The sequence below is a fragment of the Seriola aureovittata genome, chromosome 19 (assembly GCF_021018895.1).
Source record: "Seriola aureovittata isolate HTS-2021-v1 ecotype China chromosome 19, ASM2101889v1, whole genome shotgun sequence".
NCBI classification, from domain to species: Eukaryota; Metazoa; Chordata; class Actinopteri; order Carangiformes; family Carangidae; genus Seriola; species Seriola aureovittata.
The window spans coordinates 21,705,708-21,724,182 of NC_079382.1; the positions used below are offsets into that span (position 1 = coordinate 21,705,708).

Genomic DNA, 18,475 nt, shown 5'->3' on the forward strand with positions numbered 1-18,475 from the left:
AATTGCAGTCGATCTTAAAGTTTATTTTAGTCAGACTTTTGACATTAACATGGTGGGAAATCGCTTTGATTCATCACGAGGCTTTTTGTGATGCCTTAAAAAAGCTCTTTTGTTAAGACGAGTCTCCTCGGTGAAGTTTCCATGCCTGAATATTCCTGCGCTCCGTGGGAGGCGAGGGTATGGCCTGTGGTTCTTCAGAGTCATTCAATCAGAATGAAACGTAAAAAAAATAAATAATGTATGAATCAAGATGCATTCTTTAGGAGCTACGAGTGTATATGAGTAGTTCACAGGAAAATGAGGAAAGAACAGCATCAGTCAAAGTGCAGCAGGCGACGACCAGAGCAGCAGCCATATTGTTTTCAGGTTCTCCGTACGTACGCCCCATTCTCATGGACATGATATCTCAGTAACACCTTGACAGAGCTTCTTAAAATTCACCACAAACACTCGCTAGGACTCGAGGAGGAACTGGTAAGATTTTGGTCATCAAGGGTCAAAGGTCAAGGGCGTGGTGATCTCACAAAAATGTGGTTTTGGCCTTGTAAACACGGTATCTAAGTAACGCCACAAACATTCGCTAGGACTCGAGGATGAACTGATAAGATTTTGGGACTTCACACAGCAATTATGCCAAAATTCCTCACAAACGGTTCATATTTTATATGACTCTGGATAAACAGGGGTGTGACCTGAAACCGGTCTGAGTGGAGGAGGCAGACAACAAGGAGGTGATTCTACTTTTCATCAGTCCTGCAATCTGAGGTACACCAGGCTGCACGCTCTGCAACGTCATCAATGTTCAACTTTATCTAGTCCAGTAGATCTGTTAATATTAAATGAGCCTTTTGTTTTCTTTACAAGTAGATTCTCTACATTTTTTGACGTTAACAAACCGTTGGATGTTTTGAATCGAAGCACAAACAGCTCCACTTTGCCACGGTGCAACATTACAGTTTGCTGTTGTGAAAATAACTGATCAAGATTAGGGTGTTAGCACTTTGAGCGGTAGCTGGCTGTGTATGCTGCAGCACAGCGTTCTCGTGAATGTGCATGTGTCAGTGAATGCACCACACATACACAAGCATGTCCGTTGCTTCTTTGGAAGACTGGGGAGCCTGCCAGCAGGCCTCAACAGCATCCACTGCCAATTAGTCCTTTTTATTTGTTTAAATTTTTCTGGACCAAGACTCAGCAGTTAGACATTCCACTCGGCTGCTCCTTGAAGCTGCAGAGGATGTTTCTGATTGAGGTTCAGTCACTGCTCCCACTGTACTCCACTGTAAAGCATTTCTGCAGACACGTTGTTGGAAGATCCCGAACAATCGTGATCAGACATTCAAGGCTGAAGATACGCACGCTGAAGCAGAATGGCGTGACATTTCGTTGTGTGTGTGTTTCTTTTTCTTTTTTTTTTTTTTGTTTCTTGTAATGTGTAGCCTCTTTGTTTAGGTTAACTAGTTTTGTGTGGACTATAACTCCAGCCACAGCGTCAGGTGCTGTGCTGATTTTTCTGCCAAAGGCTCCTGTTGATTATTTATCCACATTTTTATTTAGGCTTTAATTGATTTGGACGTTTTTAGGTGCATTCACTCTGGCGTAGTGAATGAGCCTATTGATGGAGCATGGCAGGCCTGCTACCTCCAGAAATGAGTTTGGGGCTGTGGGTCAGTGCTTTGGCATGGCGAATAACAGCCTCAGCAATAGAAGCTTTGTCTCTATCTCTGCTGGCAACGCAGCGCTGCCTCAGGCCCTGTTCCACCAGCGCCCCCAGGGACAGCAAGGACTAATCTGCCTCCCTCAAAGCCTCCCAACAAATGGGCGGCTGCAGGCCTATAATTCTGTACAGTCAAGAGGTGTGGACCTTTTTGTTTTAGAAGCTGGGAAACAATCTAACCGCACTGTTGTCCTGTAGCGGGGTGAGTCGTCAAGTAGGGCGGTGAAAAAAAAAAGCAATGTATCCCCCGTGGCCTGGTGGTTCATCGCCAATGACTTTCATTCAGTGTTTATTAAGGAAGAAAACAAATGACAAACAAAAGGAAATAACACAAAATCAAATCAAAACAAAAGACATTCCATGATACTCAGACATTTTTCCTACAGGCTGCAACGCCAGTGGTTCCACATTCTGACGTGATGGAGACTGAAATAATGCCGTTTGCAGATTCCGTAGACGTCCTCGTCATCTGATCATCTGGTCATTGGTTACGTAACGTCTGAAATATTTAATCTCTTTACATCATTCAGGGAAATACTACTACTACTACTTTTCTGACTTATTTGATGTCGAAATCTAGACCATACTGTGAACAGACCCTCCGTTACTGTTGAAGAGCGGCGCAACATGGCGAGAAAATCACCAAATCATCTGCAAACATGACGTGGTTAACGAGAGAATTACCAGCCGTGCATCCTGGTCTACATCCACTCACTCGCCGATGGGGTGGGAGGCAGGCGGTGATGACTTCAACAGTGATTCTTCTGTTTATATTTCAAATCAGCAAGAAAACAATGAAATACAAAATGCAGTTTCAGTGATGACGGTAATGAGCTCGACCTCGCAGTGGGGATCACATGACCGCGGTTACGCCGTTATCGTCACAGCTCTACCACCAAGTAGGGCATTTCCTTTTTCCCACAGCAGCAGTCGAGCTGCCCCCGACTGGAGCCCGAGTGACGGCGGCGCTGATGGCGTCGCAGCTTCTTGGCTTTTCAATGAAACAGGTCGAAGTAAACTAATAATGTTCTAGGCTCCAGAAGTGGCGGCGCTGTGTGAGGCTTGACCTTCTGTACACTTTATTTGGTTCATCTGTTGGAGGAGATGGAAAATGTTTCACTGGAAGGCAGAAAGATTTGCTCTAAACATGTAATCCGAGAGTATGACAATGTTTTCCTCTGGTTTGCATTTAGAGGATCTCCATGCTGTGTTTTGTGCTTCTTCTTTTGACACACGCAAAATGAATTCCTCAGACCCAGTGGCGTAATTGCAAAACTTTTTTTTTTTTTTTTATTTCCTTGTATTGCAAAAGACTTTAGAAAATCAGTTTTCAAGTTTTACTATCCAGATATTCACACACAGGAAACTCTCTCAGAAATAAATATTTGGAGAAACTATTATGCTTTCATGACAGATATTTTTTTCTTTTTATTAAAAGTGTGATTGCATCCACCTCAGTGACTCAGACATGAACTGCATCTCATCAGACTCGGAGCTCGGGTCTCTCTCTCTCCCCTCGTTGCAGCCGGTGCTCTACTATTGAAAGTAGCCAAACGGCTCCTCCTCCTGTTATCAGCTACAGACGGATGTTTTGCAAAGCTGATTTATGGTTTTTCAGTTATGACATTAAACATCCTCGTAGCCCAGATAAGACAGAGGCACAGCTGTCCAGATACAAACTCTGTGTCTTTCTCGGTGCACATAAACGGCCCGGGTGAGATCTGAAGCACACTCTTGACTTTTCCTCATCATCAAATAAGTGTAGTCAAGTGTTTGTGCATTTAGCTCTGGATTCTTTCAGACTTCATTTTCTCTGAAGTGCAAAGATTCCTGTCGAGAGAGCTTCTCTCCTGTTCTGCATCACACTGTATTGATCGACACAGAGCAAGGTGTCCCAATCAGAGGTCGACCAGTGGTGGAGTTATAAAGGCCAATTAATCAACTGATATCGCTATTAGCCAATAGTTAGCTGTACTAATTACTTTTAATTAGTAATTGTATGTATTCGATATCTGTTAAAACCTACATGACTGATGAAAGTTACAGTTGAACGAATGTCGTCATCACAGAAGCTCTTGTCAGTAACAGCAGTTAGTGAGCGTTCACGTGCTGCAGTCAGAGTTCCTCAGGCTTTTTGTGTGTGTGAGACAATCAGGGGGCAAAAAACAGAATATAGCTCTGCAGAAATAAAGAAGTTATTCTTGGAGCTCAACTGTTCTGCGGAGCTATGAAACGTTCCTCATCCAGGCCGGACTACAGCTTGGCTGCTCCTCTCCTTAATGAGCAAATGTTGATGTTAGGATCGGTTGGAAAAGCTGGTTTTCTCAGTGGTCAGTCAGAGTGGGGGTTTCTCCCTCTGCGGCTCTTTTATTAAGAGGAGGAGGAGGGCGTCTGAAATGAATGAATCTCTCAAATTTAGTTTTGAAATCTCCCACGCATTACAAAACAGACGACCTCAAATGCCCGATGGTCTTGTAAAGGGGAGTTACAGTAGACTCGGACGTTACAAAACACAGAATCCAGCTGATATGAGTGTGTGAATCCTCCCTGCTGAAGAACCGTTGGCTTCTGTGTGAATATTTATGGAGAGAACTTTTGTTTTTCTTATCAGATGTTTTCTTGTCTTTGTTTAATTTCAGAAGATGTTCAAGATGAAGGCGACTTGCTGCCACAACTGACGCCCCAGTGCACTGAACAGAACAAGCAGTCCTGACCTGGCAACATACGAATGGCCCAGGGAAGCCACCAGATTGACACTCAGGTTTTGCATGACCTGCGCCAGAAGTTCCCTGAAGTCCCAGAGGTTGTTGTCTCCCAGTGTGTTCTGCAGGTAAAGCGGGGTGTATAAGCCTTTTTTTTTTTACTCCTTTTACACTTCCAGCTCAGTTTTTCCTTCTGAGAGAACGCGCTCTCGTAAGTGTAGGAGTCTCTGTGTGAGACGCTTCGGTCGGTGATTGTGTGTTTTTGAAACTTATTTGGAGGCTGCAGCTTCGCTCTTTCACACCGGTGAGTGCAGTGAAGCTGCAGCAGGTGACAGGTATGTCCACAGTGGTTCACAGGTTGAACATTAACTGAAGCTCCTGACTTGTATCTGCAGAATTTGATGAATTTTTATGAACTGTTGCCACGTGATTGACTGATAGCACAATAACCAGGTGTACTGGTGTGAGTGGAGGATCCTCTTTGTGAATTCCTCTTTGAGCAAGGAGTCTTTCTTTAGGGGCATTAGGATGTTTTGGTGACTACACAGTAGAGCTGATAAATAACAAGAAATTACAGTAATGTTGAAGATATGTTTACAGTGTATGATGTGGAAACAGTTTCAGTTTAAAGGCTGTTTCTCACACTCACTAAATATCTTGAATCACAGTTGTTAAATAACCAAATTTTGTGTGTGTGTGTGTCCTCAGTTAGACACTCTTAGGAGTTGTAAAATCACAATATAACATACTAATTAAGAATATGGTATAAAAAACATTCAATTCTCATGTGAAACATTAGATAGATGGATAGATACTTTATTAATGTTGGATAATAACTTTATTTCCTCTCTCTCTCTCTCTCTTTCCTCCAGAACAACAACAACTTAGACGCCTGCTGTGAATACCTGTCCCAGGTCAGTCCGGGCTACCTGTACAGCGAAGAAGGAAGCTTTTCCGACGACCCCAGCTTCACCAGGCTCCGTAATCACATGACCCAGTTGAACCTGGGCCTGCAGTCTCAGAATGTGCATGCGGCCCCGGTTCGGGACGGCCTGAGAATGAACGGCAGCCGGACTCTGGCCCACAGCCTGAGTGACGGGCCCCTCCAGACGAGCCAGGCCCCCAATAGTGACTTCTTTCAGCAGGAGCCTCAGTCAGCCCCAGTGCAGGTGCCGTCCAGCCTCAATGTATTCGGTGTGATGGAACCCACGCGCAAACCGCAGCCTCCACAGCACCTTGGACTTTACCCTCTGGGTGTCAAAGGGACGACTATGGGCGCCCAGCAGACGCCGCGCTTCAACCCCATTACAGTGACGCTGGGCCCCAATATCCAGACGGGCCGCAACACCCCCACTTCTTTGCACATACACGGCGGGCCACAGTCGGGCCTAAGCAGTCCACAGGGTAACTCTATCTACATCAGGCCCTACGTTAGCCAGCCCGGTACGACCCGGCAGAACCAGCAGCAGGGAAGCAGGGCCCAGTACAGCCCCACCTCCCAGCCCCAGCAGCAGATCTACCAGATCTCCCACCCCTCCTCCCTGTCCGGCTCCTGGTCCGGCCCTCAGCACGCCTCCTCTTCACATACCTCACAGCACCAGACCCAGGGCCACCAGACCTCTCATGTCTACATGCCAATCAGCTCCCCGACAAACCCCCAGGCGCCCTCCATCCTTCCCTCTGGGAGCCAGGCCTCTTCCTCCGGCGTCTCCTCGTGCTCTTCTTCCTCCTCCTCCTCTTCTGTCATGCCCACCTCCTCTACCATCAGCCAGTACAACATCCAGAACATCTCCACTGGCCCACGGAAGAATCAGATAGAGATCAAACTTGAATCTCCTCAGAGGAGCAACTCCACAACCACAACAGCTGTGCTGCGGACAAGTAGTGGCCCCCGTACGTCCTCGACCTCCTCCTCCTGTCCTTCCTCTTCCTCCTCCTCAACCGGGGTGGCTACTGTCCCCACCACCCCTCTGTCCATTGGATGCCCTGGTCTGAGCCGCAGCCAGCCCACTGTTTACATCTCTGCCAGCCCGCCTACTGCTGCTACCACCCCCTCTGAGGAGGCCATCGTGGCCTCAGCCGGCTCCCGCGCCCAACCCAAGTTTTACATTTCTGCCAATGCCTCCAGCGACGATGGTGGGAGTAGGAACCCTCCCACAGTCTACATCTCAGCCAACCCTCCTTTGCAGGGCCCTTCAGGGCCCAGGAACATGGGAGGCCAAGTGAGCATGGGCCCTGCCTACATCCACCACCATCCACCTAAGTCTCGTACCTCCGTGGGAGGGGGAGGCACAGCTTCTTCCCCTCGCGTGGTGGTGACTCAGCCCAACACCAAATACACTTTTAAAATCACCGTGTCCCCCAATAAGCCCCCAGCTGTGTCCCCCGGAGTAGTCTCGCCTACTTTTGAGCCCAACAAACTCCTAAGCCTACCCTCAGACCACCACTTTGTGGAGCCAGACCCCCTCCATCTCTCAGACCCGCTGTCGCCGCACAGGGAGAGGCCGAGCGAGCCTCGCAGACTCAGCATGAGCTCTGACGATGCAGCGTACACACAAGGTGAGCGATCCTGAGTGTCATCACTGTGATTGTAATCTCAGCCTTTATTCCCCAGTGAAACCGACACCAAAGGACTTTGACGGAAGACTAAACACAGATAAAGTATTTAGGTTCGTACTCAGTAGACCGTATTCACACAGCGGCCATTTTCCTCTGACATCACGCTGAGGCCTTGAACACTTTGATATCTCTGAATAAATCCTGTGCGACATTGACCGCATTGATAAATGTGTTCCAGATGTTGAAGGAAGAGACAGGCCAACACTGGAAACACTGTAAGCTAATGCTAAAGGCTAGCAAACGTGAATTTTGCAATTAACGTGTGTCAACGTTGGCGCTACTAAAGCTTCTGCAAACGCTTAACATTAGCTAATGTTTTATGGTTTCATAATTAACCTGCATCAGTGATACAGTAATATGACAGCAGAGCAAGTGCATCAGTGCTAACTTAGCGGTGCAGCTAACGTTACATCGCAAGCTTGATTACGTCCAGCGCGTTTCCGAGATCTGCGTTGATGTTTCAGAATTAATCATGTAGCGCTATCAAACATTAATGTTAGCTCAGAAGTGGTTGATTGCTAACGTTAGCTGTTGTCTAATGGGCGCTAGTGGGTTTTTCCAAATATGTTCTTTCACCTGGAATATGCGTCGATGTCTTTTCGGATTTTTATTGTCTATTGTCTTTTCTGTAGCTCATCGATCGTGGATCATCAGATGGAAATGATTGGTCAGAATTTCTTTGTTTACAGCTTCCCACCCCGAGCGCGACGTCACAGGAAAATGGCCACCGTGTGAATATGACATCCCTTTAAACCCTTTTTCTTTTTTCTTTTTTTTTTATATACAGTGTCCATTTTCCCTTTTCATTGTGTTTACAGTGCTTGACACTGTAGTGTTGTTGGCTGGTGTCTTGTGGCTATTTTCACAGATAAGCTCTTATGCCCACAAGCTTGTGAACACATACTTTAGATAACGAGTCAGCGCCCACAGCTCGCAGTAAGCAGACAAAAATGTCCAAAAAAATTGTCTGCTCTGTGAATCCTCCATCCAGTAGGCCTCCAGTGTCTTGTTGGAGGTGTTTGCTTCACCCTTTTTATTGGTTGTTTAGTAAATGTCAAGTGGCTAAAAGAGTGCACTTCCTCTATAGCCATATTGTGCACAGTGAAGTTTTTAGAACTGTTTTAGCAATAAATCATACTGCACAGGTTTTCTGCTACCAGCTGTAGGCCTAAATGCTTTTTCCACTGCATTCTGCCAAGAAAGTAATTTTACTATAAAAGTATACTGTGTGGTTTTAAAAGACACTCACCATAACATCGCCTGTAATGTAATTCTGGAGCCAAACTGTGTATACTTGCTGTCTCTAATGTTCAGTCGGGGTGGAAATACTGCTTTGCAAGTCCGTCTTCATGGGGTAGATAAAAGCAAAGGTGACTAGCTGTGCGATGACGGTGGTGTGAGTCCTCTGCACTAAATGCTGTGTTTGCTCCATTAGCCCCTGAGACTGGCGGATTCTGTAGCGTGAGTCAAACGTGTCAGCGCGCACTGCTGTTTCCTTTTTTGGGCTTTTGATTGTATTACATGTGAGTCACCGGCTGTGGCTCCCGCTCTGCAGTGACTACAACCAAGAGGGGCTTCACACTGGGCACGCTGCCTCTGCTGCTGACCCTCATGAACCCGCTTTCCCCCCTTATTTTGTCTGCTGTGGCTTCAGCGAGTCACATTCACAGCTGTACCTGACGCACCTGTCTCCATATAACTGTTCAAACTCAACATTAACCAATCAGCTCTTCCTGTTTGGCAGCAGAATAACATTATTATTGTTTTTATTGAATACCTTTGACTTAAGAGAAGCATAAAACTCTGTGTAGATTCATGATTAAAACTACGTGACGCATAAAACAAGAACTGTTTATACACATCCTTTTCCACAGAATTATATATCACGGTTCTGCTTTATAAGTCGCACTCATTAAGAAATTGGGCGGCATGTGCACAAGCCTCATTTCCACTCCCACGATTAGTCATAAAATGGAGGAAGACTTTCCCTTAATCCATCAGTTTGTCTCCACCACAAGTGATCAGACACAGAGAAGAAAGATGAGGAACAAGAACAGTTTCACTGATTGTGAAACTGAAGTAAAAACCTGCATCAGTTTACTTTAGTTCAATCACTCTAATGTAAAGTCCTGTTTCACTCTGAGCTTCATTTATTGGGACTAGAGAGTCTTAACGAGGCTCCAACACTCTGATTATTAATATTAAAATAGTTTCAAACAGTCACAGAATGACTCACAGTAAATAAGCTGAAGGAAACATTGACACACAAACAGTTATTTCTGTTTATGAATTGTAAAATCGTTATTGCTGTGTAAACTGTAAATCTTATAATGTAAGTTGGGTATTTTTATTTCGTGTTAAATTACGTGTCTCTTATTTTGTATTTTCAATTCACTGTAACTTGGATCTCTTAGGGAAAGCGTGTGCTCGCCATGGTCAGAGGAATGAGTGAGGTGACACAGTGTGTGTGTTTATAAAGTACCAGTTCGTGTGCGGGAAACGGCGTTCGCATGGTTTATGCATCCGACCCCAGGTGCCAAAAGACATAACCTTTCTGATTCTGCAAGCATTCCTGCTGGAGACTGGTTTTTCTTTTTTGTTTTTTTTTGATTGCATTGTTTTAGTTTGTTACTCAAACAGGAAGCAGATTGTCTACTCTGCAGCTGGTTACTGGGTTGCAAAAAAGAAATAATAATACGAAGGAGTAACAGCAATGACAAAAAGTAAGACCTGGAGATTTCTTAGAAAACGCAGAATTTACCTCCACAACAACACCGGTAGTCGAGGCTGATGCCGTTTGTTCTCTTGCAGAAAAAGGGTCACGTGAAAGGAGCGTGACTAATCAGGGAAGAATACGTCATGTGCCGATGAGACCCAAATAGGGAACGACCGTGGGTGTCTGCGTCATCTTTTCCCAAAAAAAAAAAAATCTCAGTTTCTGCCCGTCCAGACTAAAACACAACCCTGGAGTTTTCAAAGTGGAAACGGGGTCCAGCAGCGTTTCCCAAAGTCTCTGTTTCAGTGGCTGGAGGCTCCGGAGGCGTGTGGAGTAAACATAACAAAAGAGATGTTTTAAAACTAAAATGTTAATGTGGATTACCAGATGATTCAGTGAACCTTTGGATAGTAATTTGACTTCATTGTCTCCCAGGTTCCTGAATGTACAGAACTATTAAAGCTAGAATGGCCCTCAGTGTTGAGGAAGGTGATGAGAAAAGTTCCTGCATCTGCGCCAAAGAGGTCGAGCGAGTCGGTGGTTTGATTCCTCCTTCAGTCCGCGTGTCGAAGGGTCCTCGGGCAAGAGACTGAACCCAAGTAACCCCTGATTTGTAGAGTGTGTGTGAGTGACGTGTGCAGTCCATCTTTTTTACCATTTCAGTTCGGCGCAGGAGAAATAATCTCCACTTAATGTTTTCATGTCGACATCTGAGTGAAGAAGATACAGGATGAGTCGAGAGACGATCACGAAGACGATGAGAAAACGGTCCTGATTTAGAAAATTAAAATACACATTTGCTTTTATCATAGATGAGGAGAAATCACTGTGAGGCTTGGCAATACATCACTGGGTAAAAGACGTACCACAACAAATAGGCAACAGCACATCTACAGTTATTACATCTGAACCAACATGTTTGTTTTTGTTTTTCAGAATACACTAAATTTACATTCACATAGTTTACATTTAGCTCCTGCGCTCTCAGGAGTCTGAATGGATGATCTCTTCTTCTTCTGCCTCCTCAGTGTTAAGTGTGATTGAATGTCTGTAGGAGGCGTTAACCCCTCAACAAACACTGGAACTGTGATGAATTATGGGAAAACGTCTGCATGGTTCAGGCTGTGCATTAAACACTGTGTTCTGCAGCAGTTCGCTAACTGGGATAAGTCTGATCTCTTCATCTGACCACAGGAGGTGATGAAACACACTGATAGAGAACAATGAGGAAACTGTGTGATTCCCCTGTCTCTTCTTACACCAAGTTGTTTTTCTCAGGGAATTATGGTCAGAACTGGTTTGACAGGTGTTTGGTGTTCACAGTTTTTCTTGAAGGGATTTTCATCAGTAGTTTTTCTTTTGTTCCCCACTTTCATCTACATTCTTCGGTTACAGGGAGTTTCTCAATATGATAATAATAATATCAGTAACGATTAACAATTTTTATTCGTTTCCTTTTTCCTCCTTTATGGTGTCTCGTGTCAAGGAGTCGCTAACATCGCTGTCTGTGTGCTTCTTCCAGCGTTGTTGGTCCATCAGAAGGCCCGCATGGAGAGGCTGTGGCACGAGTTGGAGCTGAAGAAGAAGAAGCTGGAGAAGCTAAAAGAGGAGGTCAACGAGATGGAGAACGACCTGACCAGGAGACGGCTGGAGAGATCCAACTCTGCCTCCCAAATTCCTTCTGTACGCACATCACATCACGTCACATCAGCGATTTCTTTGTCTGTGGTGAATTTATTTTGCTGTGGAGGTGGCAGTTACACGGAAGTCCAATTCTCATGTTTCAAATTGTGAACAGTTAACTCAGTAACTGTTCTTCGTAGCTGAAGAGAAAGAGATGTTTTTATGTTTAATACTGAGAGATAAAACGGAATCTGGGTCACGTTGCCACTCTCGGTTTCTGCTCCTACACCCTGAAACTATGTTGATTACAGGGTCTGTTTATTATTTGGCTGATACCGCTCCATATTTTCAGACTGACAGAGCACGTAATCTGCATTCACATTCATCCTGCTGCAGCTCCTGCAGCTGCTTCAGACACCAGCGATGGGGGGAGAGTTCAACAGAACACGAAGCGAACGTGTATTTTGTTTTTATTTTCATATTAAGTTTAGATTTTGCAGCTGCGAGTTTGTTGAAACCTCTCGGGTTCAGATGAAGTGCGCGCCGAGCTTTCTGTTGAGTCAGCTGTTTTCGTCAGCTGTTACAGTTTGAGTCAGCTGAGGGGGAAAAGTGGCTGTGGCAGGTAATTGGCTGGTGTTGCTGAGCTCAGTAGCTCCTTGGTTTAGTGTTGTTTACTGAGGCAAGCCAGCTCTGGAGAGTGGAGCAGCTCTCCTCCTGACACGGTCACAGACCTGCTCCACTGACTTCAAAACAGGAAGTCTCAGGCCCGGCTCATACCTGGCATTTAGTGAGTCCTAAAACATGGAAGTTAGTTGCATCTCAGCACCTTCAGTTCCCTCGTCCTGAAGTCTCTGTGTTTTTGTTAGACGGCTGAAATAAGGTCGAGCTCAAAACATAAAATCAGCCAGTAAATACTCGGGTCCTGATTTAAGAAGCTTTTACGTCTCGGTTGCTCACGAGCGTCTAAATGAGACTCAGAGGTTGAACATGAAAACCGATCTGCTCACCCGTCCGTCTTTACAGCCTCGTTGTGTTTATACACCCTGTTACTAACAGTGTCAGAGGTCACAGCTGAATCAAACTACAAGTTGAAGTCTAGTGGTGGTGACGCTGAAGTCATGTGACCGTGGTGGAGTTGGTTTATAGTCAAACATCAGCTTTTTTTTTACTTCTGCTTCTTCTGCTGATTGTATTTAGGCTTCAAACCTTATAAAGTGACGCTGACGTAAACTCCAAAAGTCAATTTAAAAAATCCCAGGGTGAGGCAGAAACAGCTCATCCCTGCAGCATTAACTGTCTGTCCACACCCGGTGATCGGATCTTACTTCTATATGCAAAATAAGTTCAGTACAGTATTTTGTTATGATGATATTGTTGACTAGAAATTCAATATATTTGTTTTTCATGATGACTCCTAACTGCACAGATCTGAAAGAGAGTAAATCTATATTTATGGATTTGAGCTTCAGGATTTCCATCAGCTCCGGATCGTGTTACAAACATAAAACAGCTGCTCTGTTGTTTATTTACGCGGCTCTGCCGAGGTGAAACTACAGCGGCCTGTTGCTTTTTAAATGTTGCTGTGGCAAGGAATTGTGGGACGGCATTTTCTCCTCTCCTTTCGTAAAAGGAAGGTCCAGTGTTTCCCATGCTGAAGGAGATAAGAGGGGAAGCGCTGAAGCTTATCGTGGCTGCCGCTCACATACTTCACATAAAGTCTGTACCTCGTTCCAAGCAAAACCAAATCGCCCAGGACATTTGATGTAGTAGCTCCTCATGCACCAGCTCTGAATGTTGTCCAAGCAGCTGGATCTCTGCTCACACCTGTGCTTTTCCCCTCTTTTGTCAGATTGAGGAAATGAAGCAGTTGAGATGTAAAAACAGGTTACTGCAGATCGACATCGACTGCCTCACCAAAGAAATCGATCTCCTCCAAACAGGTGAGTCTTTCTTTCTTTGTCTCTCTGCTGCATAACGTGGGAATGTGGTTTTTGTTCATTAGATTTTCAACAAATGGACTGACACATCCTCGGGTGGGTGAATCAGTGAGGCATTAAAGTCGGGTTTTACATTGTGGAAAGAGAGAGAAGAAGGTGTTACTGATAAAAATTAAGTAAAAAATAAAGGGGAAATCCTTCCTTCATTTGACTAAAGATGTTGAAAGTTTTCTAGGAAAGGTCTCCATATCTTTTTGTTAGTTACAGACCGAGTAGCGGATCTTTTCAAGACTTAAACAGGACATAGTCTCCCAGCTGTTGAGCGTGGGCGGGGCGGCGTCCCTCCGTCTAAGTAATACTGCACAGCTGGCTAAAGGAGAGGTAAGAGACAGCAGGCGGCGTTTGTTTGGATCCAGGCGCGCTTCATTTTCTCGGGCGGGCGGTCAGGTTAGGGTGCGGAAAACATCCTTAACTTGGGAATGTTAAACTGGCATTCAGCTCATGCACACGACCGTGTTGTTTGATAATAAAGTCATTAAGTGCGGGGAGGTCAGATGTGAACCGGGGGCCTGCAGCCGGAGCACGCGGGTCAGGCCTGCTCACATCCTCTTGGCACACGCAGTCACGGCGCTGCCATTGTGCTGTTTAACCAGCACCGCTTCCTGAATTACATCCTGTTGCCGGTTGGTAACAAGGGATTTATTGGCCCCCTGGCAACACTCCACCGCCGCCGGAGATGGAGCCGCCGGCCAAACCGTTTTACACAGGTGAAGGAAGGACGGAATCAAATTAATAGTTCCTCTCAGACCTGGTGATACCCGGGAGTTAAAACCAGACGTGATGTTAACATGAAGGTAAAAACATTTTGGTAGTAGAATCATTTCATACGTATATGAGGATCTGTTAAATCCTAAAAACAAATTCAACCTCATACATTAAGACCAAATGGGAGAAGGAAGTTTATTGAAGTACCAATGGAAGTGTGCCAGCTCACACAAAAAGAGGGGGGGTGTGGTTGGAAGCACCTGATCAGGTATTTTATTCATCCCACTATGATGATAATCTTCCTGTTTGCTGGAGAAACTGGAAATCAAAACACAAACCACGACCATATTTTCTGGGACTGAGACGATCGGAGAAACATTTTTACATGTGAAGAGGATTTTATTTTCACAAATCAATGATTTTGTTGTAGAGAAAATATCGATCCCGACCTTTTCATGGCTCTTTTCTATAAACGTAAACTTTATTAAGAAGTATTCTGATGAGGAATGACAATAAAATATATATATAAATAAATAAATAAAACCAGTGACCTGTGACCAGTTCTGACGCCAAGTCACAATCACCTGGTTTCAGCTCATTCATCAACAGTATTTACTTGTAAATGTGTGTATTTGTTGTTGTTTTTTGGCTGTAAACACACGACTCTCTCCAGATGTTGATTTGATATCAGCTCACAACCTTCCCTCTGTTCACAGGACCACACTTTAATCCCAGTGCAATCCATAATTTTTACGACAACATTGGATTCCTCGGTCCTGTCCCACCCAAACCCAAAGGTACTTTATCTATTGGTAAGTTTCATCACGCTTTGTTGTAAACATCCCTTTATTTATTTGATTTGTTTGTTCTATTGATCATATAATGACTGTTGCCGTGTTTACAACCCCGGCACTATGAGGAGGGAGGGGTCTGTCTTTATTTACCCTTAGTGTCACATACACTGTAGTTTTATTGATTGTTTAGACTGACGTTCAACAGCATAGACATAAATACATAGACTTCAGCCCGTTGATGCCGTACGTTAACGGCGCCGCCATATTGGATCGGGCGTCACTGTCCCGTAAACAAATAGGAATTAACGGCCTTTCTTTGAAGGAGCCTTTTCAAACCTGACAGCGAAGTCGAGCCGCTGTGACACAATCGGTCAAGAGCAACATTTACAGACCTTAGTAGAACACACATATATATATATATATATATATATATATATATATATATATATATATATATATATATATATATATATATATATTTAGTTTATTTCCTATGTTGTTAATGCCTCATATTTACCCTGTGACCTGCAGTTAACGTCGGGACAGCGTGTTAGAAGTACGACGTGTTGCTTTAACAGCACTGCTTTTCTGTATGATGACACTTTCCATTCTTGGACTCCATGTTCATGCGCTTTGGACTTTTCAGGAACATTTTTGAGCAGACATGCGGCTGTGTGATCCAACTTCTTCTCAATGCTTTAACCTAAAAAAGGCCTCCAGGTTGTGTGTTTACGTTAGATCGCTGCCAAGTGGGCAACAATCAGATTACTGCGGCACATGTGAGCACGCTGAGTGTACGCACTGTTCACTCCACCACAGACACGTGTAAACAGTTTTGATGTCTGTGTTTTCATCACTTCATGGATAAACATGCACCTCTGCTCTGGTGTGGTGTGCTGCTCTGACCCTCCTGTTCTACCCCCCCCCTCGTCACAGACCCGGGCAGTAAGATTGTGAAGCCCATTGCAGACCAGGAGGAGGACGAGGGGACGCAGTGGAGCTGCACAGCCTGCACCTTCCTCAACCATCCCGCCCTCAACCGCTGTGAACAGTGCGAGTTCCCGCGGCACTTCTGAGCCAACCAGGCTGTGACGCGCCGCTCCCTCCTCTGCCCGCCTGTCGTCTACCAGAGTAGAGTTTCTTCTAGTTTCTTCTTCCCTACGTGTATGAAAACTGGGACGGGGCGTAGTCGTCGTGCATCGTGCGGCCGGTTTTCCTTGTTTTTTTTTTTTGTTTTTGTTTTTTGTTTTTCCTTCGGGGGGTGGGGGGTGGGGTTCTTGTCCTTTCTTCTTCCTCTCTAAGGTTTGTAGAATGCTGTCCACTGAAGGCTCGACTGGATAGTGTTTACAACTCGTGTTTCTTCCTAAAGGCTGACAGAGTCAGATGATACCTCACCTTAGAGACTCAGATTGCGTGGGGTCACTTCCCCCTTTTTCTGCTCGACGGGTGACACTTTACCCCTGGGGATACCTCGCTGCTCCCACTTACAGTATTACGAGTGTGGCCCTGCAGTGTGACGGCACACATACACACACCTACACACACACACACACACACCTACACACACATTACACACACTTTACACACACAACACAGGTGCCAATGGGGCTTTTGCTGAATTGATAAATGAGTTTTTCTTCCTGTGCGGTGGCGTGAGCGAGGGATCGGGAACTGTGCTCAGCCGCTGCTCTCCATCTGAAGGGAAAACTAACAGACTACTCATGGACTTTAAAGTTTGTTTGCTGTTTCTAGAGGATGTTAAAGGGGGGCTCGAACGTGCCTCTTGTCCTCCCCCTTCAGTTTCCCTTTTCTTTCTCTTCAATCATGAGTTAATGAAAAAAGAAACTAAGTTGCATGCTTTGTGTACAGTACACGGAGGCAGAAACTCCCCTTGAGCTTTTTACTGTACATAATTTTAGAATGTGCCTTAAAAGCCTTCTTCCTCACACTATGAATCACTTGTATTTCCTGTAAGTATAGCTTTATAGACTTTATTAACTTTTTTTTTGTCCTTGTTTTGTTTCCCTCTTTCAAACAAATAAGCACCATGCTCCCTTTTTAAGCTTTTTACTTGATATCTGTGAGAGTTGAAGCCTTGCAGAAGGAGAGGAGCAGAGCAGTCATCATGAAGCTACGTCTGCCAGGTCCGTTCATCGCTTGTGTCATTGCTGAGTTTCCTGTGTACGATCTGCAGATGCAGCAAAGTGGAAGGCGATGGAGGAGTCTTTTTGTTTTTGTTTTTGTTTTAGTTTTTTTTTGTTGTTTTTTTTTGTTTGTTTGTTTGTTTTTTTTTCTTCGGACGCCAAATATTTTCGGGACTGTCGGGGGAGGGAAGGGGTCAAAAATCAAAATTACAAACTGCCATCTTATCTGACAACTGGAATGTAGGTTTAACGTTTGGGGACAAGTCCACCTCGATGCAAAGAGACACTCAGTTTCCAGTACAATCAGGATCTTACTGCGGACTGGATGAAGAGTTTCTGTGAGGTCCGAAGATCAAAGTGAATATGTTTCTGTTTAAATGCTCCTCTGATGCAGAAATACACACACGTTCCCCGTCGTGCCTTAAATGCAACAGGTCAGGATTGTTACAATATCTCGGGAGCAGACAAGGCAAAAACAAACAAAAACAAAAAACAAAAAGAACAAAAACAAAACCTCAAAAACACACCACGACAAAAACACGTCCACGACTGTAAACTCGTACTTTTATTTGGCTCGGTTCATCCTCCTAAGCTTTCATTGACGAGGGTGTTTCTAAAGTTTACTTATTGTCATTAACTTACCTTAACTGTGGAGTAGTTACTTTGTTTTGTTTTTCCACATTTGTGAAATGTTGCCTTGCGTTAGTGCCTTTTAGAACTATTGAATTTGTATTGATGATCTATTTTGTCACGTCCAAGTGCCATTTTTAAAAGCGAAACCTTCTTGTTGTATAAACCCATTTTAAAAAGTAGAAGATGAATTATTGTCTCTTAAGCACTTACACCATCCTTCTTCCTTTTTCCAACCCAGAGATACCAGTTTTCAGCTTTATCTGCACCTTGGTGTGAAGAGGCAGTTTATTCATGTTTTATTAAATGAAAAAAAAGAATTTGGATATCTAAAGTTTTTAAAGTTTTTTTTTTTTTTTTTTTTTTTGTTCTTTTTTTTTTATTTTATTTTGTTTTTGTTCTTTTTTTTTTTTTTGATTTTTTTTGTTTTTGTTTTTTTTTTTTTTTTTGATTTTAGCTGGGTAAACTGTCTTTGTAACAGATAAGTTATTTGTAAAAATAATAAAAAAAAGAATCTATTCTGAATGTTCTTGGTGTCTTTGTGATGCTTCCCCTCAGATTCTCCACTAGGTGGCAGCAGACGGCAACATAGATCTCAGTAGATGCAGCGCGTCTCACCTGGTGTAAATCTTTATGCAGCTGGTTCAGGACTACAGACAGGTGGATGATCATTTCTTTAAGGATTAATGAAGTATTTAACTGCTCATGTGAAGTTGAAGAATATAAACCCGAGATGATGTCATCAGATCTTTACCACTGAGGTGTGTAACTAATATTCTCTGAAAACCACCTCCACATTTTTTTTCTCAAAAGATTCATAGATTGCTT

The 18,475-nt window shown here is 44.2% G+C and overlaps 1 protein-coding gene across 3 annotated transcripts in view; it reads left to right on the forward strand.

Moving 5' to 3' along the window:
• tab2 (TGF-beta activated kinase 1 (MAP3K7) binding protein 2) overlaps nt 1-16,059 on the forward strand; it is a 39,416-nt gene extending 23,357 nt beyond the window's left edge. For 2 of the 3 annotated variants that reach the window (XM_056405193.1, XM_056405194.1), the window contains exons 2-7: nt 4,357-4,547; nt 5,292-6,978; nt 11,277-11,437; nt 13,227-13,317; nt 14,796-14,891; nt 15,810-16,059. In XM_056405193.1, the coding sequence (XP_056261168.1) occupies nt 4,446-4,547; nt 5,292-6,978; nt 11,277-11,437; nt 13,227-13,317; nt 14,796-14,891; nt 15,810-15,949 (2,277 nt within the window). In that variant the 5' untranslated portion in view covers nt 4,357-4,445 and the 3' untranslated portion in view covers nt 15,950-16,059. The remainder of the gene's footprint in view (nt 1-4,356; nt 4,548-5,291; nt 6,979-11,276; nt 11,438-13,226; nt 13,318-14,795; nt 14,892-15,809) is intronic. The other variant, XM_056405195.1, reaches the window with a different exon arrangement.
• Nucleotides 16,060-18,475: the final 2,416 nt, after the last annotated feature.